The 26,381-nt window shown below is 40.0% G+C and overlaps 1 protein-coding gene across 14 annotated transcripts in view; it reads right to left on the bottom strand.

Annotated features, from left to right (window-relative positions):
* The window catches only part of WNK2 (WNK lysine deficient protein kinase 2), a 168,758-nt gene that overhangs the window by 93,909 nt on the left and 48,468 nt on the right, over positions 1-26,381 (bottom strand). For all 14 annotated transcript variants that reach the window (XR_013541698.1, XR_013541699.1, XM_078385345.1 and 11 more), the window contains exons 3-7: positions 19,026-19,198; positions 16,393-16,613; positions 7,775-7,932; positions 4,611-4,699; positions 2,156-2,375 (exon numbers count right to left, since the gene is read on the bottom strand). Coding sequence is in view for 12 of the 14 variants with exons in the window: in XM_078385345.1 (XP_078241471.1) it covers positions 2,156-2,375; positions 4,611-4,699; positions 7,775-7,932; positions 16,393-16,613; positions 19,026-19,198 (861 nt within the window). In the remaining 2 variants the exon portion in view is untranslated. The remainder of the gene's footprint in view (positions 1-2,155; positions 2,376-4,610; positions 4,700-7,774; positions 7,933-16,392; positions 16,614-19,025; positions 19,199-26,381) is intronic.

Genomic DNA, 26,381 nt, shown 5'->3' with positions numbered 1-26,381 from the left:
TTGCAGTATACTCCACACGGAGACCTGATTTACTAGGGATTCTCTCAATAAATCCAATTGGCTAGTTGATCAAAATACTAGCTAGCATAGTATGTTTGCAGTTGATCCGCTTGAGTATATCAGATAAATTAATTTCATTTGGTAAGTCAACCTATCTGAACCACTCTGGGGTACAAAAAGCGTTCATGGGAAAATGTACTATTGTTATTCATGTTTGCAGTTGATCCGCTTGAGTATATCAGATAAATTAATTCCATTTGGTAAGTCAACCTATCTGAACCACTCTGGGGTACAAAAAGTGTTCATGGGAAAATGTACTATTGTTATTCATTTTTGGTTTGGGATGCATTTGAACACTTCTGAAATAATTAGGGCTGTTCTCCATTACGTTCTAGGAGAGTGAAGTCTATGAACTCAATTCAAAAAAGACCCAAAGATGTAGAAACACCAGTAGACATCATATCCAACTCCAGAAATTATTTTGCATTTTCTAGAACCTGACAAAAACTACAATGACAAAAATTCAGTAGCAAATCACAAAAACACTTTTAAAAGAAACAGAAAAATCCTAGTTTTAAAGGAAATTGACAGCTTCTCACCAAAAATAGGAGAGAAACTAGAAACACCCCATCAGAGCAAGATTTCTTGTTAGGCTTAAGAGCCCTTTTCACTTTGCCTTCAAAGTCTGGTAAGACAAGAGAGATTGCAGCCTGTCTAAAACTGCCCTCCGGAACTCCCAAAGGGCCCCAGACCGCCCCCCCCACACACACACACATGCTAAAATTGGTGTGACCAGAAGATTGTGTTTTTGCAATGGCCTTGCACAAAAATCTCATCATCTATTTTTTTAAAAGTCTTAATTAGGTAATTAAAAACGTTGTGATGGAGGAGAGCTTTATGGATATCATGGATCACCCGGGGGGGGTGCTAATAAGTAGGTTCTAAAAGCAATCAAGCCTGAATTCTCCCTAGTACCTAAAATTACTAAACTGAGACTATTATACTCTGGGAATATCACAAGGCTCACTGAAGAAGACAATAATATTAGAAAAAGTTGAAGGCACCAGAAGAATAGGACAAACTGAATCAATAAAAGAAACGCTGGGTAGGGCTGAACAGAGCTGTTAACTGATAAGACTTCATTAATTCAAAGAGTCCCATCAAGTCAGAAGAGACGTGGCAGCACATTTCCCCTGAGAAAATGAAATTATCTGTTAGGATTTTAGCCCAAGTTGAAGCCTGCAGACAAAACATCAATCCAAGACAAATCAGGCTATACTCCAAAGCATCAAATTGGAGTCCAAAATAAATCTTATGGTCAGTACACATGTCTGTTTGCTGTATTGTTCTTCTTAATCAGTTTAACAAAAGTCTATTAGGTTTTGTGGACATTCTTTGGAAAGAGGCTAGGGGGGAAATTAGACATACTCAAATTTGTAAAAAATATATATTCAGTGTATAAAACAACTCAGTAGCAAACATGAGAAAGTTTATCCTAAACATATTTCTAATTTACAGGATTCATATCAAACTTAACAGCCATTTCCATAGTTCTTATCATTCTTACTAAAAAATAAAGTTTAGTCATCTCTCTCTCTCTTTTCAGAATGAGCTAGGATTGCTGCATAATCCTGTCCGCTTATATATTGAACATAACCTGTGAAAGATTTAAAATCATACAACTAGATTTAAGTGCCACTAAAGATTTACAGGAATTTGTAGGAAATTTCCATATTTATAGGAAATTTATACAGCAACATCAGTCTTCTTATTTTCCAGTTTCTGTATGAATAACATTCTAAAATACTCTGTGACAATTTTTTAACGGAATATACTGTACCAGATTTGCTCCTGGTGTCCTTTGATATTTATATACTACTTATATAACCACTTGTGCAGTGCAGTGGTTAAACTGCTGTACTGCAGCCAAAACTGTGCTCACGACCTGGGATTCAATCCCAGGTAGCGGCTCAAGGTTGACTCAGGCTTCTATCCTTCCGAGGTCGGTAAAATGAGTACCCAGTTTGCTGGGGGGGCAATGTGCAGCCTGCATAATTAACTTGTAAACCCCCCAGAGAGTGCTTGAAGCACTATGAGGTGGTATATAAGCAGCACACTTTGCTTTTATATACTTTTTTTTAGAAGTTTATTTTACCATTTCTTGTGCAACATCATCAGGAGTTTCCTTCTCCAGATCAAAAGTAAATTCAATGGCTCCATTATCTTTGGGTTTTCCTTTCAGTTTCTTAGGATCTTCTACCCAGAGTCTTAAGGCAATAGAGGATTTCCTACCATCATCTTCTTCTGCAAGTTCCACTCTTACCCCAGTATCTTCAGCAAAAAAGGCATGGCTTAATAAATCTTTGATTTCATATCTGGAAGAAAAGACAAATTGCAAAATAGATTTTACAACCATATTTAAGAAGGCATTGCGGGAAAACAAAAGGTAGCTAGTCATGATGTAAGAGACGTGAGCTCACATCTCTTACATCACTACTAGTTACAAACAGAGAAACAGAATGATCCCTGTCCAATGATACAAAGGCTGTGTTTACCCCAAACAGTAAGTCAGATGTTTTTCACAAGACTATAACTTTTGAAAGTTTTGAAATCAATCCACTAGATTTAAGATTCTATTGAAGTATCATGAAGCCTATCTGCTATTTAATAAGGTTACAAAAAGCCAAACGTTTTTAGTCCTGGGATTTGTTTCCAGCAGAGATCATCCAGATGCTTCTCAGAAGCCCACAAGGAAAGTATGAAAGCAGCAGCTCCCTCCTTTTCTTGTATAAAAAACCCAAAATATTTATTAAAAGTGATTTTTTAAAAAGAGGTCACATAGAAAGAAAAGAGCAGACAAAATACAAATCAGTTAAATGTCAAAATGGATGTGAATACAGTGAAGGTCTTTCTGTTTGTTCTACTGTACAAACCATGGGTAAAGGGCGGACATGCCAAAAAAAAAAAAAAAAACCACCTTTTAGGGGTAGGGGAAGACATCCATTTAACTGCAATTTCCAAATTCCATTTAAGGACAATCCCAGGTACAGTCCCCTACTGTATTCCAAGAAAAAGACATCTAAGGCAAAAAGACATCACAGCCACGGAGCAACAGGGAACAGACGGCGCACTGTTCTAAAACAGACCTCTAAGGTTCAGCCACCACTACTTGCGCACCTAACAATATACCTGAGCCAAGCAGTACCACCAACCTCTGGGTGTGATTTTTAAAAGGAATTACAGCACCACCCAAAACAGTATCCTTATTAACTGACTGCCACTGTGACCAGACACTTATCTAACTTCGCCAGGCTGAACATCAATGTGTTAACCTAGACCCACTTTTTCATTGGTCACAACTCTTCTGAAGTTCCAAGACTCTGAGCTGGACTGAGTAGCATATGCTCTTGTTTTGGGAGCTTCCATAATTTCCTTCATTGCAGCTCACTGCCAAATGTCAGGAGATCAGTGTTATACATACACCCAATATTGTGTGAGATATATGGGTGTGAACAAGACATATGGCGAGAATGTATTCCACCACCACCCCGCTATGTCATGGTCTTGGAAGCTTCTCAGAAGTGTAATTCCTATTAAAAAGAAGTGTATGCTCATTACCTGGCTTCTGGTAAATGGATGGGGCACAGCTGCTGGCTTTAGTATAGTAGAACATTTTGAAATGCTACGGTAGTAGCTACACTACTAAACTGTTGTCCTGGTAAGTTCAGGGAGAAAGCTTGTACCCTCCAGACCCTGGGAAGCTGCTCATGGACTAAGCAGGGAGGGAGTGACCTATCCCAGACGGTGGGGACGGGAAGGCAACGGTTCTGCTTGGTTCATTAACTGCCTATGTCACAAAGTCATCCAATCCTGCTCTATGGAATATGATGGGAAAGCAATATGCAATATAACTGATACACCAAATCTAAATGCCCAAACTATCATCGTAGTTTCAAGTAGATATTAAACAGTATAAACAACCACTGTGTAAAGTGCTGTCTTTCAGAGCTTATTCCTAAGAAAGGCTCAAGCAGAATGGATTTGATTTAAATCAAATTGATTTAAATCAATTTCTCCCTTTAAATCAAATTGATTTAAATCATGGTTTAAATTTTAAAAATCAGATTTATTTAAAATTTAAATTTTAAAAGTTGATTGTTTTGATTGTGACTTAAATCAATTTGTAATTTTAAAAAATCCTTGCTTTTTATCCACCCTGGGCTCAAATCACTGGAAACCAGTGTCCTTCAGAATCTATGTTGGGTAGGCTGTCCTGAAAGTTATTCCATCCCATGGTGTTATAAGTTGTTGCACATCCAGCAGAACCAGGAGGGTACATATGCCCTGCCCAGTTCACCCGGCTGGACAATTCAGTGTGCTTTATCCAAGAAGATGACAAAATGTCCATAAATAAGATTAAAATAATTTATATAACTGGTTTCATCTGAGAAAATCTGTAACAAAAAGCTTATGAACTACATCAAAAACAGGTTATTCGCCAGATCCTGCAAATCCCCCTACTCCACCCCAAAAGTCAGATTAAAATATATGGAAAAAAACATCTATGGTATTGCTGTAAATACAACAGAAATGTACTATTAAAAACCAACCTTTCTTCTTTATTTTTGCAAATGCACTCTCCAATTATCTCCTTAATTTCAGGGTCAGTAACCTTATCAAAACTTGCTGGTTTGACACCCTGCAAAAGGAAAGAGAGAAAAAAATGTTTTTTTGATATATTGTCATCCTCCTCTAACAGATAGAATTTTTTAAAAAAATGTTTGGCTGACAGTCTAGTTTTGTCTGCTTACTCACTTTTTTTAAAACCTTTCTGGGTTTCTTGGATCAATCTTATTGGACTGTCCTCATTTCCTTTTGTAAATTGCTTGAGAAGAGTTTGCACACTAAATATTCTACATTCCTGGGATCTAACTGTGGCTTACAAAACAGCAATTCCTTGTGAACATGGTTACATGTGATAATCCATATATAAGCAGGGAAAAAGGTGCACAAAAAGCCCTGGCAATCCGGCTAAGGATTTCTTTGCTAATCTGCCACCACATAAAAGTGCTGGATTGTACTCTCATCATCCCAAAACATTGCAGGGTGATGGGGGTTGTAGTCCAACACATCGAGAAAGTGTTTCCTTGGGGGAGCTGAGCTAGGGTGATACACATACCAGATCACATGTCAGTTTTACTAGACAAAATGACTTTATCGAATTTCTGTATTTCTTCATTAAAAGAACATTCACTTCTACATCGTCAGTCTAAAGCACCAGATTTTGCATTCTGGACGGGCACAACACATAGTTATTTGAAGCTTTGAAAGCACACTTTGTTTCCTGCAGATTCTAATCACTTAGTGAAAGAGAACTATTCTATGCTATTTATAAAGGACATTAACAAGAAGCTGGCATAATTGCAACTAAATAATGATGAAAAATGTACCCAACAGGACAAAGATATTGTCATATGAAAGAAAAGTACTAATGATAACGATTAGAATAAAGCTGTTTTGTTTAGAGGATGACACACAATCTTGCACAAGAGTGCTTCCACTTGCTGAGCAAAACTCCTCTCATTTTCTCTTCCCTCTACTCCATGAGCCTCCTCCAGATCTCCCTCTAGATCAAAGGTAAGGTGCATTGGGTACTGCAGGGAGAGAGGCTAATAAGGCACATTCCTCCAGCTGCCTGCCAGGTGAAGTTGAACTTCACCTAAAGGTACAGGCACTTACTTAACTTTGCCTCAGGAAGTAGCTGAAGGAGGGTACGAGACTGATCACAGGAAGAACAGAAAGTTAGGGATTCCATAAGCCTGTCTGGCTGGGTTTTGTCCTGACCAAAAATATCTTCCTCCAGAAACTTTGTCACAGATAGGGAAAGATACATACCGTATTTTTCCATGTATAAAGCATCATTTTTCCCAAAATCATTAGAAGAAAAATTGAGGGTTGTCTTATACATGGAAGGAGGTGGAGGCCAAGGAGCAGCCACACTCAGCCACCTCTCGCGGCTGCCGCCGCTGGATCGCCTCCTCCAGTGCCTCTCACTGTAGCGTTCAGCCCTGCCCTCACCTGTCCGTCACAGCTGAGCAGTGGGAAAGGAGCTACTGAGTGAACGGAAGGTGGTGCTAAAGGGAGAGGAGCTTGGATATAAAGGGGGGTGTATGGAGTATGAGAGGTGGTATGTGAGTCTGTGAGGCTGTGAGCCAGTAAGTCAGTGAGAGAAGGGTTCTGTGTGTCAGTGAGTTCAGTGAGTGAGTGAAATTGATTAGCTACTTGTGATTTACCTATTACATATTACTGATCAAATAAACAAGTTTAACTTTCAAAGTAACACATGTCTCATTGAATAATTGGTATTGAAACAGCAATACCTGGTGGCAGCAACTAAGGAAGAAGAGTGAGCACCTCCTGGAGGCCTGAGATAATAGAGGCTACACTCGCGGGCTCCCTTTGGACAGGGGACAAGGCGGTGGCGTGAGCTGGAAGTGAGCCTCATGAGTGGCACTGGAGGAGGCAACTGAACGGCGGTGGCAGTCAATGGGCAGCTATGAGAAGCAGCCGAGTACAGCTGCTCTTGCACCTCTGCCTCTCATGGCTGCCCATTGACTACTGCCATTGCCTGATCACCTCCTCCAGCACCATTTGCGGGCTCCCTTCAGGCAGGGGACAAGGCGGCGACATGAGCTAGAGGTGAGCCCCAGCAGTGGTGCTGGAGGAGGTGCATGTTCTTTATTCATCATTCATTTGTTGATGCAACAAGTATAAGAATACTTTCTTTATTGTCTCTCATCCGTAAAAGACATAAAAGCCATTCTACTAGTGCTTTCTTTTGCAAAAACCCTAAGTGCAACCAACATAGTCTGTGTCCAGCCATTTGGCTTTTCATGTATGCTCAAGCCTAAGAAATGCTTTCTTTCTGAAATGTAATTCATAAACTTCAAAGAGAAACAGAAACAAAATGGATGCCATGACTCTCCATGCCAGCCATGACATTTCATGGTGGGCAAACAAGCCAGATAATGCCTCTCTCACACACACAAACACGCACACTTGCACTTGTTTGCACATAGAAAGGCATACAGTACCTGCAAGCAAACTCCAGTGCAAAGCGCAGAAAACTGAAATACCTTAAACACCAGATATATATTTTTTTAAAAGAACACCGTATCATCCTCCATCAGCCAAGATACATAGACCTCTGTCATCTATGCATTCCTGAGAGCCCCCATGCAAACATCCCAGGAGCTCCTTGTGCTTGTTCCTGGTGTGTGTTCTGATTGGTCCTAGGGAGCCAACCAGCATGAAACTGGGAGAACCTGGAACTGCACCCATAAGTAACACTGCACAGCTTAGAATTCTGCAGCAGATAGGTAAAACAGCGGCTATAATAGTAAATACACATTTGCATACAATACTTCAGGGGAAAGCTGTGCAGCCAGGAGTGTGCATGCAGTCACAAGAAGCAAAGAATGGGCAGGCAGAATATTCATCTTGCTTCAGGCTGAGGAAGCCAAGTGCAAGCAACTTGTTAGAGGATTCTGGGCAGAGGACAATGTGAGGGGAGCTGTAAAGAAGGCATTGCCCCTATATATTCAAACATAAAAACATAAACAGGATACTGTATAACATAACATGAGGATATTGAGGCTTTCTTAGCACCATTTTAAGCTGCTTATTTTTTGTGCTGAATAAAATGTTCACGGAGTTAACAATTAAAAAAAACCATCAAGATTAAAATGAATATGCCCATATCAAAGTCACTTACACAGGTAACTTTCCTGTAAATCTGAGCAGCATTCTGGCATTCTGAATATGGATATTCTGAGGTAGCCATTTCCAACATACACATTCCAAAAGCATATACATCCACGGATTCATCATAGTGCTCTTCATACATTTCTGGAGCCATAAATTCTGGAGTTCCTGAACACAAGTAAAAGAGTTTGGTTTAGATAACTGTTCTCTATATTCAACAAGAGCACAGAATATCAAAATATCAAGTCTTTTCCTTCCAGATTCACTAATATCACAACTGGATGTTAAAATGACAAACTATAATTTATAATATGGTTAACTGTAACTCAATCATAATCATCATTTTTTACTTAATTGCTTATAATCCTGAATATTGGGTTCATTGCAAATGTGCCATTCTGAAGAGGCTTTCCATGCTCAGTAGAATTATTTACCTTTATCTTACATATCTGCAAGTCAAAAGCGAAGCCAATATCCAAAAATGGTCTTCTGCTTGCATAGCTATACAAATGATTTCTCTGCCACTGCTCCCAGATTCTAGAACTCACTCCCATGGGAAGCCAGGCAGGCCCCACAGAATCATAGAAAAGTGAAGTTGGGCCTATAAGGCCATGAGGTCCAACTCCCTCCTCAACGCAGGAATACAATCAAAGCATATCTGCCAGGTGACTCTCTAAGTTTTTCTTCAATGCCTCCAGCACTGGAGCACTCACCAACTCCCAAGGTAACTGGTTCCACTTTCATACTGCTCTAACAGTTAGGAAGTTTTTCCTGATATTCAACTGAGATCTAGTTTCCTTTAACTTGAGCTCATTGTTTTGTGTCCTGCACTCTGGGATGATTGAGAACAGATCCGGCCGTCCTCTCTATGACATCCTTTCAAATATTTAAAAAGTGCCATCATATCACCCCTCAGTCTTCTTTTCTCAAGGCTAAACGTGCCCAATCTTTTGCCATCCTTCCACAAGCAGATGAGGACCTTTCTTTTTAGGCATACTTTCCGTTAGGTGATATCTTTCTGAGAGAGGTTTTTAAATGCTTTGTTGCTATGAATGTGTTTTTGGTGTTGATTTTGTTTACTGATTTAAAAAGGGACGTGGTGGCGCTGTGGGCTAAACCGCAGAAGCCTGTGCTGCAGGGTCAGAAGATCCGGCAGTCGTAAGATCGAATCCACGCAACGGAATGAGCACCTGTCGCTTGTCCCAGCTCCCGCCAACCTAGCGGTTCGAAAGCATGCAAATGCGAGTAGATAAATAGGGACCACCTCGGTGGGAAGGTAAACAGCGTTCCGTGTCTAAATCACACTGGCCATGTGACCACGGAAAGATTGTCTTCGGACAAACGCTGGCTCTATGGCTTGAAGAGCGGGATGAGCGCCGCCCCCTAGAGTCGGACACGACTGGACAAAAATTGTCAAGGGGAACCTTTACCTTTACCTTTACCTTACTGATTTAGTAGTTTGTTTATTGATTCTTTCTTAACATTTGTATACTTATTGTTCCTAGCTTTTAAATATTGTCTTTTACTGGTGATGACAGACAGACAGACAGACAGACAGACAGACAGACAGACAGACAGACAGACAGAAGATAGATAGATAGATAGATAGATAGATAGATAGATAGATAGATAGATAGATAGATAGATAGATAGATAGATAGATAGATAGATAGATAGATAGATAGATAGATAGATAGATAGATAGATAGATAGATAGATAGATAGATAGATAGATAGATAGATAAAGAAAACAGGAATAACTAGCACCTATTAGCCAGTGTTGCTTCAACTCTCCAGATTCTTGTTTAAGGGCATGTAAAGCAGTGCTACTGTACTGCCTATTTTTCTTCTGCTTTGTGAGTCTTTGGCTTCAATCCAAATTCTGTTACTTACCATAGCTGAAAATTTAGCATTTAATAAATACGGCATTGTTAGACTCCTACTTCTTGCTTAAAAGCTTGCCTGAAGGAAAGTCTTTGCATGACAACAGAAAGACAAGAGAAAGGAAGCCAACCTGGCCTTTCGGGACAATGCATTTCAACACCTGGGAGGAGCTACTGAAAAGGCCCTCTCTTGTCTCCTCAACAAGTGAGTTTAGAAACTTGGTGGAACTGATATAAGGGCCTCCCCAGAAGATCTTCAAAGCAGAGAAGGAAATAGCTTGAACGCAAGCCATATGGAGCTTTATAGATAATAGCCTTCAAATTGGGTCTAGAAAAATACAAGCAATCAGTGAAGCTGTTGTGATAAGGGAGTTATATGCACCCCATAACCAGCGCCAGTTAGAAGTTTGGCTGCTGCATTTTAACCCATTCTTGAAAGGCAGCCCGATGTAGATAGTGTTGCACTAAGGCATGCGTCACTATGGCCAGAATGAACATTTCAAGGAATGGGCACAGCTGGCATACAAACTTTTAACTGTTCAAAAGCATTCCTGGCCACTGCTAAGACCGTACATCAAAACTCAGAAATGAGTCCAAGAGCACACCCAAACGGCAAACTACTGACTGACTGAAATCCAAGTTAATATGAAAAACCTAAAGAGATACTAGTTACTGCTTTTTTAATTTGAAGAGAGGTTCATAAACCCTACATAAATCTCCTCTGTGTACATAGAAAAATAAAGAAAAAAAATACTGCATCACAGAATAATCTCCGTTCAACAATTATTATATCCACTCAGAAGGTTAATAGGGAGTTAGTACAGTACAGTCTTGTCAAATAGGCAATTAACAGAATAACATCATCTTCCTTGAGAGCATGAAGTTCTCAAGAATAGCAAAATGTCCATAAAAAGACATCCTAAATATTGCAACAGAAAGCACATTTGGTAAATTATAAAACATGGTGTAAAATGTGTCTAGCACACAGAAGGATCCGTGTAAGCAAAAGAATTATAGTAAAATAACACATAATGATGAATAAGCTGAGCACATGTACAGTTTCTTTAAAAATAGCTATGTCTGAATGCACATGAAATATGCTTTAAAACATGTTGGCCATAATCCTATAAATTCACAGTTGCATAAGGAAATATCAATCTTGGCAGCAAACTGCTACACATTAATGAAACACTAGTTGCAGGGTGAATAAAAATCAATGATGTTTTAATTATAAATTATACACTACCACACTATGTATACAAATTTCCATCTTCTTTCAGTGCAGTAAGATATACCAGCCAGTATCCTGTTCGCTAGAGTTGCTATGATTAGATTAAGAATCCAAGTCCCTTTTATATAACTTTTTATTAATGCTATTCAGCTCATACTCTTATGCCAAATCAAGAAGCTTATAATCACCATTGACCTTCCTAGAAATACTCAGACTGACATCTGTTTAGCAGATATAACTGGTGAATATAACTGCAGGATTCTATGTAAATAATGTACTGCAAGAAGTTGTGCTATCTGGTGTGGTGCCTATTGTGTAATGGGCTGTTCTACTGGTTGTGCTGCCAGCTATACAATAAGTTACAAAACAGATTGTCATTAAATAGTGCAGCTACTTGCACAATATCAGCATGCGTGGAAAAACGTCAAATGATATATCTTTTTCCCATAATTCCAAAATATATTTAGGAGTGAACAATGGCTAAGTAGGAAACAAGGACAAAATTTCTTCCATTTCTAAAGATCAATCAGTTCTCTAATCACTGGCTTCTAGTCAACTAAATGATATCAATTGACCATGTGACGCAGAGATGCCGATTTATTCTTTTTCAACACAAAAAAACCCAAAATACGTGAATAGTTACTAAGATAAAGAATCTGCCTTCATTAAATTTATAACCTGTATTTTCCCCAAAAACTTTGTTAGCAACATTTCTTTAATTGGGTTGGTAAAGGTAACAGCCATACCAATAACATATACTGCCAGTTTTATCACATCTTACATATAGTTACTTGATGTTAAAATAAATTGTCAATATTTCAAATCAGAAAACAAGTTATGCTGATGAGGATTTTGTTTATCTTCTATCAACATGAGACTTGGAAAAAAAAGTTGTTTTCCAAATTCTATTTATTTCGATTGGTTTCAATAAAGTTTTAATTGCATCATGCAAATGTGTATAAAATAAAAAAAATGCAAAGTAACATGATGATATCATAAACTGAGGCTGTGGTCACACTGGTAATTTGAATCCATTTCTGTTCAGGCTTTTTAAAAATCACGTTTAAGTTATGTGGTTTTTAAACTAATGAACGTGTTCACATGCACTGAATGGGAATTGATTTATTTGTGGTGATTTAAACCAGTTTTGATGTCTGTGTGTGTTCAGTCGTTTAGTCGTGTCCGACTCCTCGTGACCCCATGGACCAGAGCACGCCAGGCCCTCCTATCTTCCACCGCCTCCCGGAGTTGTGTCAAATTCATGTTGGTTGCTTCGATGACACTGTCCAACCATCTCATCCTCGGTCGTCCCCTTCTCCTCTTGCCTTTGCACTTTCCCAACATCAAAGTCTTTTCCAAGGAGTCTTCTCTTCTCATGAGATGGCCAAAGTACTGGAGCCTCAGCTTCAGGATCTGTCCTTCCAATGAGCACTCGGGGTTGATTTCCTTTAGAATTGATAGGTTTGTTCTCTTTGCAGTCCAGGGAACTCTCAAGAGTCTCCTCCAGCACCACAATTCAAAGGCATCAATTCTTCGGCGGTCAGCTTTCTTTATGGTCCAGCTCTCACTTCCATACAACACTACAGGAAAAACCATAGCTTTGACTATTCGGACTTTTGTTGGCAAGGTGATGTCTCTGCTTTTTAAGATGCTGTCAAGGTTTGTCATTGCTTTCCTCCCAAGAAGCAGGCGTCTTTTAATTTCGGGGCTGCTGTCTCCGTCTGCAGTGATCATGGAGCCCAAGAAAGTAAAATCTGTCACTGCCTCCATATCTTCCCCTTCTATTTCCCAGGAGGTGATGGGACCAGTGGCCATGATGTCTACACTGTTTTGATGTCTACACTGCTGAAATCAGCTCATTTTTTCTGTTTTAGGAACATGCTATTCTTAAATATTTTAATTTTTTTTAATTTTTTTTTCAAAAAAGAATAAGTGATACATTGATAAATCAACTATCTAGGACAGCCATTCTCAACCTTTCTTTCTTTCTTTCTTTCTTTTTTGGCTATGACTCACCTAGGAGCTCTTCTGAGTCCCCTGCCCACCACACAAGGATACAACATGAACAGATATATGTATATATAAATCATGTATTATTGAATATCAAGAAAACACGAAGATTCTGACATACTTGACAAAACTTTGAAAAAGACTGTATGAAATTAAGCATTTGATAGGTCTAATGCAATATTTGAGCTTGGTGCTTTTCCGTAAGTTTCATGATACCAGGCTTGAAATTAGAAAATGAGTTGAAAGTCACCTTCTGCTACAATATCAGTTCTGTTCATGTTGGATCCACACTCAACCAAATATGTTGAGGCAATGGCAACAAAAAAAAATTGAGGTCTTTCGCCCACATTGTTGCAAAGGTATTTGGCAAATCACTCTTGTTCCAAAACTCTCTTTGAAACTGAGTGAATTGACAATGTGTATTTAAACCACTCTGAAGATCAATCAAATTCTCTTGAATTTCTGCTTCAGCTTGGGTGGGTTCAAAATCCAATCCAGCTTTCTTGTGTATTCTGTATCTGTTTGAGATGCTTCACATAAACAGTAAAGACATTGTCCTTCAGTGCCTCTACAATAGTCTTCAGGTTTGGAAACTATAAAAATTTCAAACTTCAAGTTTCTTAAGGAATGAAATAATGGCTTCCTTACTATCTACAAGGATACTATTTTGGCCCTGTAAGGTCTTGTTTAACAAATTAAATTTCTGAAAAATATGTGCCAATAAAATGTATGTGCCTTAGTATCAACAGGCTTTTCTCCATGCTATTTATCTATTTATCTATTTATCTATTTATCTATTTATCTATCTATCTATCTATCTATCTATCTATCTATCTATCTATCTATCTATCTATCTATCTATCTATCTATCTATCTATCTATCTATCTATCTATCTATCTATTGATTTGATTTGTACCCCGCCTATCTGTACTACCAGACCACTCTAGGCTATTTATCAGACATGAAGGAAACAATGGTGTCTGAAGAAGTGTAACAAAATGCTGAAGGCAGTTTCCCTTGGAAAGCCACTTAACCTCAGTATGGAGCACCAGCATCTGGAAGTCTTCATTACTTTCTTCACATAGCTGCCAGAAAAGAAAATACTGAAGGATGTGGGATTTGATAACGTTTATTGCCTTTATAACAACTAAAAGCAAAATATTAAGATGTCCTCCCAAGTTCTTTGATACCAAGTGCTCCCTGTGAATGATGCAATGAATAGTAAAGACGGAAGGTGTAACTCTTGTTAGATTAATCTTCTGTATTGACCAACCATAGAAGCAGCACCTTCAGTTGCACAAGCAATTATATTCTCAATGGGAGTATTGTTCTCACTTAAGTAACTTTCAACTTCTTCAAAAATAGACAGTCCCTTAATATCTGTTTTAATTTCCCCAGCAAACAACATCTCTTCCATCAGTTCATTACCATTCCAGAATCTCACTTAAGCTACGAGAAGAGTGTCATTAATTTGTAAAACAGTTTCATCTAATTGTAAAAAGGATTTCTTAGATTGGACTGAACTGACCAAGTCCTCTTTAATGTCATGTGCCATCTCATTGATTCTTCTGGCAACAGTGGAGTTACTCAAAGGAACTGCCTGAATTATTTTTTTTTTTTGGCACTCAAATTCATGACATCAGATATTATGGACATTGAAAGCAGGATAAGTGACTTACCAATGTTGTGAGCATTATTTTAGCAATCAGTTTACTAATTTTGTATGATGCAACAAGGCCCATGTCTAATTTCTGTGATGTTTGAGTAAGAATTTGTTGGCCTTCTCTTGAAATTCTCTCAAAGGTTTTTTAAGAAACCACAAGTTAAAAAAAATACTTTGCTTTTCTGCACTGCTCCTTTCTTCTCCAACAGTCAGTGCGTTAAGCTGCACATGTGCATGCACATACACATACACACACACACATGTGCACGCACGCACACAAACACTACACAGAAAAGCAACCGGCAACTGATTTGCTGCATTCATGGCTGGCTTCCAATAAAAACAGGCATGGTGCCTGCATCAGCAATCACTGGTGAGGCAGCTGGCAGAACTGCCTCAGCAGGTTAGACTGCAATCATGGCTGGCTTCCAATGAAAAACAAGCAGGATGCCTGTGTCAGCAATTGCTGGGGAGGTAGTAGACCAAGTTTCTTCAATTAGGTTGCAATCATGGTTGGAGTCTAATAAAAAACAGGCCTGGTGACTGGCCTCCAATGAAAAAAAGACAGGATGCCTGCATCAGCAATCACTGGGGAGATAGCAGGCAGAATTGCCTCTGTTCTATTTTAAGAAAGTCATGAAAACAGCAGAGAGCCTGTCCAGGTTCATGCTGTTTAGAAGAGGTAATACCAGCCATTAATCATGAAAAAAATGAGTGGGAGGAAAGTTGCTTTTCAAGGCAATGTTCCTGGCACATGGACCTCCCTCCATGTCCAGGCACACCCACTCTGTGACCATTCTGTGCCCACTGCTCTGCTGCTCTCCCATCTTCTTCACTGACCAAATGGAGAGAATGGGCTAGGTTTGCTGTAATGCTAAATGTACTGATGAACTGATGCAGCAGTAAACATTTTAAGAAAGAATTTTAACAAAAATTAAAAGGAAAAATGGTGGAGCCCCGGCCACCCAAAATCCACATAGGCACAAACTAAAATGACAGCAACTTTCACATCCACAATATCACATTGAACTTAATTAATCTTACAAGTGAGGTATTTTGAAAATCCCCTGCTGGCCAGTTGAAAACAACTTTGTTTGCAGTCTATATAAATCATGTGAATGATAAAATGTAAATTTAAATGATGCTTAAATGTGTTTCTTATTGCCAGTGTAAACACAGCCTGAATTAGTTTTACAGAGGGAGCAAGCTCTCTGCAAGCTCTTGGAACATGTCTCGGAGACTTACATTTATCTTGTCAACAACAAATGCATACTGAGAAAAGATGTAATTTTTTTGTGACTGAAGCATACAAATAATAAAATATAATTTCATTATTATGCATTAAGGAGTTGAGATAAGTGAAACAGAGTGTTCAAAAATCCATTAGCAACTGTGCAATCCACCATATAGCCCTATTTGGTCATTCAGTTAAAAGGTTCAGGCAACCATGTGATGATGGAAGTGGTTTTCCACATGATTAGAATATCAGAAAAAAAAATCAAGATTCTTAATCTACATGGCGGTGCATCATATGTAAAAGAAGCTATGCTCTTCAAACTGTATCTACACATGGAGAGCGAGAATGTTCAGCTTAATCCTTTCACTTGAACATCTAAACAGGTCTTAAGGTAGAACTTCTTCCAAAAACATTCACAGGTGTGTGTATGCAGACGTGTGTATGCAGATCCACCAGTTACAACACTACGTGTTAAGAAAAAAAGGATTTATTGTGTCAACATAATTTCTAGCAAAACAATGGCATTTGTTGTTGTTTTGCAAATTTTGAGTGTGTGCTGAGATTGCTTTAAAAATGTAAGCACATAACAAGGAGAAAGCTTACCTATCACACTTTTGGCAAAGGAAGCTCTCTTGAGAGTTGCCAGACCTAAGTCTCCTATCTTCACAGATCCAGTTGGTCCAGTTATAAAAATATTGTCACATTTTAAGTCTCTGTGAATAATTGGTGGAGTTCTGGTGTGCAGAAAATGGAGACCCTTCAGGATTTGCCGACACCAGCTACGAAGGACTTTGGGTTTCATCACTTTAAATCTCTTTAGATACCTTAGAGAAAGTAATAATAAATGTTGCATGCAAAATTCTAGACAAAACAGTACTGACATTAAACTCTGAATAACCGAGAATTGTATGCTTTGATGAAAGAATATATTTGCATCAACCTTGCTTTGAGATATAGGATGCTAATCACAACACAATTATCAGTTGTAAATTTTATTACATCAAAGGCAACTCATTCACACACTATATTCCTTTAAATTCTAAGACAACAGTACTATGTATTAGAACACAGCTGTGCGTTCATATAATGAGGTGAAATATCTGAATATTTTCATGGGCAGGTGAAAAGTCTGTTCTGCTAATGCCATTATCAAGCTTAACAAGATTATCAGCAGCATAAACTGTTAATTAGTATGATTCAGATTAATAAAACATGTCAGTTCATTTTTGATGAGCCAATGCTTGCACCCCCCCCCCTCTCATCAACGGAGAATTATTTTATTGTGGCTCAATAAAAGACTGAATGAAAGATGAACAAATAGATTCCAAGTGCTATGTGCAAAACATGAGGGGGAAGAGGAAATAAGGGCAGAACTGCTGTTGGTTATATAATAGAACAAGACTAGGAAACAATAAGAATGAAATTCAGTCTTCAATTAAGTTCTAACACAGACAATCTATTATAACAGAAAGGACTTTGGGTCTTAATAACTGAAACATGCCAGATGAAACAAGCAAATTGTCCAAATTAGGGATGGGCTTTTCATGGCTAAATGAAGAATCCAAAATGCTTTTGTGCATTTCATGTTCTTAGGGTGATTGTTGAAAGACAGCCCCTAAATCACAACTAACTCATATTTACAGAAGAAGGCTACACACATGTTTAGTGTTTCCTTCGTTTTTCCTTTAGTGTCTGTGCAACGTTCTGGTGGCTTTTCACTATTTATCAGTCACTTGCCTGAGAAATTTTTCCTCCAATAGAATTGCGAAGACAGTCAGCAGCCAAGCAGAATGTCCTAGGGGGGCAGGGACTTTGAATCTATGAAAGGGCCTGGAACTCTCTAAGGATTGCTCTGTGTTTCAGTCCTCCCTTGTGGGATTGCTGTGTGCTGAGATCCTAGTGCCATCCACAACGGATTTCTGCCTTTCTACCTACTTGTTTGGCCTTCATCTTGGATGCTTTTTTTTGTCTCTTTTCCTTGATGTTTTTGGGAATATTTCCTGTTTGGGGGTGATTATTTTTGCTATTGCCAAGCAGCCTCCCAGTCCCAGTGTGCCCATTTGAGATTTTAAAAACATTTCCCCCTCTACTAATGTCTTTGGGACAGGAGGGACAGGAGGGCCTGGCGTGCTCTGGTCCATGGGGTCACAAAGAGTCGGACAGGACTAAACAACAACAACAATGTGTCTGGGAATTTCTTCCCTCTTTGGTTATTCTGTTTTGTTTGGATCTGTTTTTTTTTTATCCTTTGCTTTCATGGATTATTTTATTTCTCCCTGGTTTGCCCACTGCTATCTGCATCAAGTGGTATGGGAAGAGAAATCTCTTCATATTCTAAGCAGCTCTGGTTGTTGTTGTTGTTTTTTTTTTTTTTTGGTCTTTATTTGCTTGCTTCTCTGGCTTTTTTTCACATTGATATTTTTCCCCTTGCTTGTTATATCTAGCTTTTTGACTAGATTGGTTCTTTGCTGCCTTGCCTTTGCCTTGCCACCTTGTTTCTATGGTTCTTTAGGGCTTTTGGAGTGCCATAAAACACAGATGGGAAAAACCAAATGGGAAACCCAAAAGAGACTTTCCTTTTCATGTCACAAGAAAGGATCAGTGCATAATAAATAGGAAAACTAAAGAAAAGCATACATCCCTAAAAGAACCTGAAATGGAAGATACAGAGGTGCCTCGCTTAACGAGTGCACCGTTTAACGAAGAATCCGCATAGCGACCCGTTTTTTGGGTCGCTAATGCAATCGCATTGCGATGTTTAGATAGGCTAAACATTGAATTGCGATCATTTCTGCACCCGGTGGCCATTTTGGGAACAGCTGATCGGTGGTTCCAAAATGGCCACAGGGTGCAGAAAATGGCCGCCTAGAGTGGTCCTGAGCTGACTAGATAGGCGGGATATAAATAAATAAATAAATAAATAAATAAATAAATAAATAAATAAATAAATAAATTTTCGCGACCTGCCCTCGCTTACCGAGGGCGCGAAAATGGCGGTGCTATGGAGAAACTTCACAGAATGGTGAGTTTAAGAGCCATAGGAACGCATTAAACTAAGTTTCTATGGCGTTTTCCATTCCGTATAGCGATGTTTTCCCATAGCGACGGTTAATTCGGAACGGATTAACCTCGCTATGTGCGGCACTGTACATGAGAATTTACAATGTGCACACCAGTAGCCTAAATAATGTCTCTGATCTGCTAACTGTATAATCAATTACTTGACAAATACTCACGTTTTCAGGGTTCCAGAGGTCATCAGTTCTGTCACCAACACAATACACTTCTTTCCTTTCAAACACGATTCCCAAAAGTCATAAAATCTAACAATGTTTGGGTGTTGAAGTCCTTTCAACATCTCTGCTTCCTCTTTGAACCTCTGTCTTTCCATTTTTGTTAGCTTTCGGTCCTGCAATACAGAAGATATTGTCTGTTAATAGCCACCAGTCCACAAATGAAAACTGATTTGAATCCCAAGATTTGTTTTGTTGGGAGAACTGCTTTCTGATGGAGTGGAATTGAAGATTACCAATTTCGCCCGTATGTCTCCCTCTGCTTCCCACAAAAATCTGTTCTTGAAAGTCTGCTAACCGTCTGGATTTCATTTTCAAGGTGCAGGAAAAAAATTCAGTAACATCTACCGGGCAAACTGAAGTATCTTTCATCTTGGATTTAAGTCACTACATTCATCATCTATATCTCAGATAAACAGATACAGTGGGGTCTTGACTTGAGAACTTAATCCGTATTGGAAGGCGGTTCTCAAGTCAAAAAGTTCTCAGGTCAAATCTGCATTTCCCATAGGAATGCATTGAAAACCATTTGATCCGTATCTGCTCTTTTCCGTCCATAGAAACTAATGGGAAGCTGCTATTCCGCCTTCGACCACTAGAGGGGGGATATTTTGTTTCTTTTTTTCTTAGGTCAAGAACGGTTCAGGGAAGGCAGGGAAAATACAGTCCAGGCAGTACAGTACCAGGCAGTCTGAAGACTGTCTCCCAATCCACTCTCTAAACGCTGGGAGGAGTGAGGAAGCAGACAGGCACCCTTTTCACTGGCCAACAGTTAACTGAAAGTTCACATTTTGCACTTTCCCTGCCTCCCACGTGGGTTTTTTTCAGTTCTTAACTCAAATCTAAGTACTTAAGTCAAGTCAATATTTTCCTATGAGAGCAGTTCTTAAGTCAAAATGTTCTTAACTCAAGCCGTTCTTAAGTCAAGACCCCACTGTATTAGTTCAAATATTTTGTAAAGATCACAATGATACCAGTTTAACATGTATTTAAAGCATTCAGATTGCTAATTTAATCATAATCAGCACAGCTTTACCACAACTAAATGTCAAGAGAACAATTTTTAATAATAAAACAAGCATTGGATAATATTATCATATTCTAACTAGAGATGAGGACAAAACGCCAAAGTGGCACTTGGTTTTGGTTTGTGGGTCATCAACCTTGACAGAATAAACAGATACATAATATCCCCAAATAATAAATAACAAATATAGTCACACCCTAATCATAAACACGGGTCATAAAAATTAACATTGAATTTTGCCATAGGCCTCCCTAAACAATTCTTCTTTAGTACTCTTCTGAAATACTGTAGGGAAGAGGACTATGGAGACAATTAAAAGAGACAATTCTATAATCTCTGGTTGTCACAGCTTTTTAGACCTCCTGTAGCTTGCAAGTCAACTTTCCTTCTTTTCTTACTGGCCTTCTAACATAAGCACAAGAGTTCATTTGCAAGTATGACTACTCATTCATGAAGGTCTGCTTGAGTCACATCTCTGGAACACAAGCAGTTTCCAGCTTCTAATGACAGACTCTCAAAGTAAAAATAATGGTTGTTGTGGGTTTTTCGGGCTCTTTGGCTGTGTTCTGAAGGTTGTTCTTCCTAACGTTTAGCCAGTCTCTGTGGCCAGCAACTTCCGAGGTCAGCACTGAAGATGCCGGCCACAGAGACTGGCGAAACATTAGGAAGAACAACCTTCAGAACACGGCCAAAGAGCCTGAAAAACCCACAACAACCATTAGCTCCTGGCCGTGAAAGCCTTCGTGAATATAAAGTAAAAATACTTTGATATTTAAAACTTGATCACCAAATAGCCCACATAATTTGCAACATCAGAAATTACTCTTCTACACTACTTGTAAACTAACTCCACCTCACTACATCACTGTCTATACAGGAATAAGTAGAGTTGTATAACAGGCATATTTTAAATTTTTTGACAGATAAATGAGGAACAACATTAAAAGTTGTTGTTGTTTAGTCGTTAAGTCCTGTCCAACTTTTCGTAACCCCATGGACCAGAGCATACCAGACCCTCCTGTCTTCCACTGCCTCCCGGAGTTGGATCAAATTCATGTTGGTAGCTTCGATGACACTGTCCAACCATCTCGTCCTCTGTCATCCCCTTCTCTTGCCTTCACATTTTCCCAACATCAGGGTATTTTCCATCTCTTCTCAAGAGATGGCCAAGGTATTGGAGCCTCAGCTTCAGGATCAGTCCTCCCAGCGAGCACTCAGGGTTGATTTTATTTTTATTTATTTATTAGACTTATATACCGCCCATCTAGAATGGGTCTACTGTGGGCAGTTTACATATAATATAAACAAAAATAAACTAAGATAAAATCCAGATTAATCCAAGATGGGAAAGGAAAAAATAAAGAGGGGAAAAAAGAAGAGGAAGAAGAAGGAGATAAAAGAAAAAGTAGAGGGAGATAGGCTAGGTAATGGCTGTAGGGACGTCCTGCCTGTATAGCCATGTCTTCAAGTTAGTCTTGAAGGCCCTCAGCATGGGAGCCAGGTGTATCTTAGCAGGTAAGTTGTTCCAAAGCTGAGGGGCCACTGCTGAGAAGGCCTGACTTCTGTTTTTTCCCACCAGGCCTTTCTTTGTGTTACGCCCCTCAGCCGCCCAGCGTGACTGGAGTGGGTGATACAGGTAGAACTGGGCGGAAGAAGGCATTCTGTCAGGTATCGAGGTCCTAAACCATTAAGGACTTTATTTGTAATGGTTAACACCTTGAAATCAATGCGGAAGTGGATAAGTAGCCAATGTAAGGTGGCCAGAGTGGGGGAAATATAGTGAAATCTTTTCACCTCTGTTAATAACCTGGCCGCCGTGTTCTGGACCATCTGAAGCTTCCGCATCAGTCTCAAAGGAAGCCCCACATAGAGAGTGTTACAGTAATCTATACTTGAAACTACAAGCAAATGGACCAGTGTGGGGAGCACCCCTGTGTCTAGATAGACAATCCACCAAAGATATAAGTGGGCAGACTGAACCACAGACGCTACCTGGGTGTCCATGGTAAGCGCCAGGTCTAGATAGACCTCCAGACTGTGAACCAAATTCTTTGTGGTGAGAGTTCCCCAAAAGAGAGGGAGTTCCCCAAACCACTGACATTGGGGGGCCCCACCCGCAGGACCTCTGTCTTGTCCAGGGTCAACCTTAGTCCATTTGACTGCATCCATTGCAGAACGGCCTCCAGGCAGCACCCAGCATCCACTGCAGATGGGAAAAAGGAGATATATAGCTGGGTGTCATCAGCGTATTGGTGACACGAAGCTCCACATCCCCAGATGACCCCTCCCAACCGCCTCATATAGATGTTAAACAGCATTGGGGAGATGATCGAACCCTGTGGAATCCCCACAACTGAGGGACCATGGGGCCGATACATTCTCCCCAAGCCCCAGTCTTTGAATACGGCCCTCCAAGAAGGCCCGGAGCGAAGTGAGAGCAAGGCCACCAATCCCCAACTCAGAGAGCCTCCCCAGGAGGATACCGTGGTTAACGTTATCAAAGGCGACTGAGATATCAAGAAAGACAAGCAAGGACATTTTGCCCCTGTTGGCCTCCCTAAGTAGGTCATCAAGCAGAGTGACCAATGCTGTTTCCATGCTGTGGCATGGCCTGAAGCCCGACTGAAATGATCCAGGGCATCGGTTTCATCCAAGAGAGCCTGAAGTTGGCCGGCCACCACCCTCTCAACTACCTTGCTGAGAAAAGAAACATTGGCAACAGGCCTATAGTTGCCAATGTTGTCAGCTGACAAGCTTGTTTTCTTTCTAATGGGTTTAATGAGCGTTTCCCTTACCCTCAAGAAGAGACCCATTTATTATTTCAATGGCTCACTCAGTTATCACCGGCCTGGTAGCTTTGATTAGCCAGGCCAGGCAATGGTCAAGGGAGGAGGAGGTGGCTCGGCAGCGATCAAGGACCCTGTCCACCTCTGAGGACATCACAGGTTGAAACTGAGTAATTCTCAATGGACAATCCACTGCACTGGATGTCTCAGCTTGATCCACAGTTTTCAAATAGGGTGTGAGATCCCGGCGGATGGCCTCCACTTTTGATTGGTCACAAAAATGCTAGATGGAGGCCAATCATTGTGGCCAATTCCGGATAGGTCACATACTATATGGAAAAGTTCCGCCTGCTGATTGGATGCTTTGCTTATCCTACAGCAAAGTAGGTTTTCCTAGCAACCTCTACCTTAACAAGATAAGAGGTTAGACACAACCTTCGCAGCTTTTAAGTTATTTTCTGTCAGGTTCCACCTCCAAATGCTCTCTAGCCTTCTCCTATTCTGTTTCATAGACATCAGCTGCTGGTTAAACTAAGATGCTGGATGGGCTCTGTGGCAGAGAGGGCTTTTAGGAGCGATCATGTCTATAGCCATGCCAACGGCGGCATACCAGCCATCCACCAGGGCCTCGACAGAAGCGCCAGCCAGGTCAATCGGAGTCCCACACATGGCATCCTGGAATCCAATAGGATCCAGTAGTCTGCAAGGGTGGACCATGAAAATAGGTCTCTGCTCCCCATGGGGAGGGAGGGCCATTGTGAAATTGCACTTTATCAGGTGGTGGTCCAGCCAGGACAAGGGGACCGAAGGTCAGTCACCATCGGGCCACACTCTCTCTGCTCAGTGGAGAAAACCAGGTCCAAAGTGTGGCCACCCACATGTGTGGGTCCATTATCATGTTGGGACATGTCCAAGGAAGCCATGGTTTCCAAGAACTCGAGAGCCGGATCGGTAACCTCCACATCCACATGGATGTTCAAATTGCCCAAGACAATCAGTCTCGGGGATCCCAATGGAGCTGCGAAGACAAAGATGGAGGTGGCTAGATTGCAGGGAGCATGGGATATCAGCAAGATCCCAATACCATCCCTGGCCCCAGTCAACATGTGGAGGACCTCTAGGCCTGGCATCACCACACAGAGAGCCTGACAACCTCAAGGGTGTCCTTATAAACAATGGCAACTCCCACATCCCGACCCTCCGGTCTATCCTGGTGCTGGACAGCATGACCAGGGGGACAGGCCAGAGAGAGGGGTACATCTCCTTCACTACCCATCCACGTCTCGGTTATGCCAGCCAGATCTGCATTCTTTTCCAGAATAAGATCTTGTATTAGCTGGGCTTTATTGGATACAGACCTGGCATTCAACAGCACCAAAGTTAGAGTGGAGGGGCCAACTGAACTGGCTACCTCGAGCCTGGTAGGTGATAGCAGCACCAGAACAATGGACAGCTTTCAGGCATCTGTTCACCGTTCTTCTGGAATGACTAAGAGCCATATCTTCCCCTACCCGTAATCATCTCTATGTTCTTGTAGCCCTCGCTGGTAGGCAGGTCTTCCTCTCCGTTGCTAGCACAAACCAATTTAACAGTAGCAGAGAACTCAATTAAGGTAAGAGTAAGTACACAATAATTAAGAGTAACAAATCAACATAAACAAAATAAATTACATATTATTAATTAAATTAGAATCAATAAAAATAAGCAAGACATTAATACCATTTAAATAATTATTGCAGTTTAGGGTAGAGTAAGCTAGTTCATATATTTAAAGAAAGGAAGAAAGCCCATCCAACCACCCTACCTCTAAGTGTAAGAGTATGTTTGTTTAAGAAAGATGAGTGAGGTCAAAAGAAGCAAAGTAAGGTGAAATAGAATACAGCTTCCTTGTTTTCACAAGAGCTAGAAACAAACTGCAGCTGGTTTGGGGAAGAGTTGGGGAACCAACTGCCATACATTCCACCAGTAGAATGCTGGTTTAACCCATTCTCAGCCACTCAGAGTGCCTAAACCAAAATACCTATGCAATTATTTTCCACTCCATTTTTACTCACAGAATGGGACTTTTACTTCCTATTATCACTAGTGTGAAATACCAATGAGCTAAAGTTTCTTCAGATGGCTTAAACCCTAGTAGTGTTTTATGCATGACTTCTGGAAACTGCAAATCTAAGTTAGAACTTGGTACATATATATATCCTTATTATTATTATTATTATTATTATTATTATTATTATTATTATTATTATTATTATTATTATTATTATTAGTAGTAGTAGTAGTAGTAGTAGTAGTAGTAGTAGTATTAGTATTAGTATTAGTATTAGTATTAGTAGTATTAGTATTAGTATTAGTATTAGTATTAGTATTAGTATTAGTATTAGTATTAGTATTAGTATTATTAGTGTTAGTGTTAGTGTTAGTGTTAGTGTTAGTGTTAGTGTTGTTGTTGTTGTTGTTGTTATTGTTATTGTTATTGTTATTGTTATTACTGGAACTCTCAAGGAGAGGCATAGCATTTTAGTTTCTTCAGCCTTGATGGTCCAAAATTCGGCACAAGTGCTGCTGGGGAGTGTTTCATTTTCCCTTGCTTTCATCAAGCAGGACTGACACAACGACTCAAGCCACGGTTGCCTAGAGCAACGGTGGCATATATCCCCAATCAGGGCAGCTGTTTGCATCTTGGGGGGGCATATCTCTCCTAATGAGTCGAGGCTAGAATGTCACAGATTGTGCTCACAGCATCATTACTCATGACAGGATGTCATCAACCTGCAGTGACTGCAGCCAATAACAAGGCACCCTCACGGCTCCTTTTCTAAATAACACAAAGACTCTGACAATACAGTAAAATCCTTACGTACTTCAGAAAGGCTGGAAGAACATTTCTAACTCTTCTCTCCTTCCCTTTTGCTTCATTTATTTTTAATGCAAGCCACGATGATTAAATCAATTCTCTGTACACCCACTGAAAGGGAAGCTAGAACAGCTCTATGTATGGGAATGTAAGCAAAGCTCTGGTGATGGCAAAACACAGGGATAGTAAAGGAAGCCATCCCAAAGGTTTTCTTAATTGTACAATTATCTTCCATGGTTTTTTTCCTCTTGGAAGTCAGTTATTGACAGAGCTTCAATGGCTGTAAGCTCTAGTGAAAATCCTGGGTTGATTAATAAATCCTAAAACACTTTAGAATAGTTTCATTTTAAGAAATGATACATGAAGACCAGCATAAAATAGTAAATCATATATAGCTCTACTGGTCTTCTAAGTAAGGACTGTTCTTCAAATATGCAATCTAGCAGATAGCCATGTTAGAGCAAGTGTATTTTTTTGATTCATGCTTAAGGCTGTGGTCACACCAACAAAATGTTTCAGAGTTACTCCTTGTCAATTTCAACTCTTGGGGGGGTGTGTCCTGATGACGCGTGGTCATTACCAATTCTTTTGTTCCCCCCTTGCTATCTCCACATCAAATCCAGCCCACT

The sequence above is a fragment of the Pogona vitticeps genome, chromosome 2, assembly GCF_051106095.1.
Source record: "Pogona vitticeps strain Pit_001003342236 chromosome 2, PviZW2.1, whole genome shotgun sequence".
Taxonomy (NCBI): Eukaryota; Metazoa; Chordata; class Lepidosauria; order Squamata; family Agamidae; genus Pogona; species Pogona vitticeps.
Note: the sequence above shows the minus strand (reverse complement) of the source record. Positions and strands in the feature narration are given on the sequence as shown.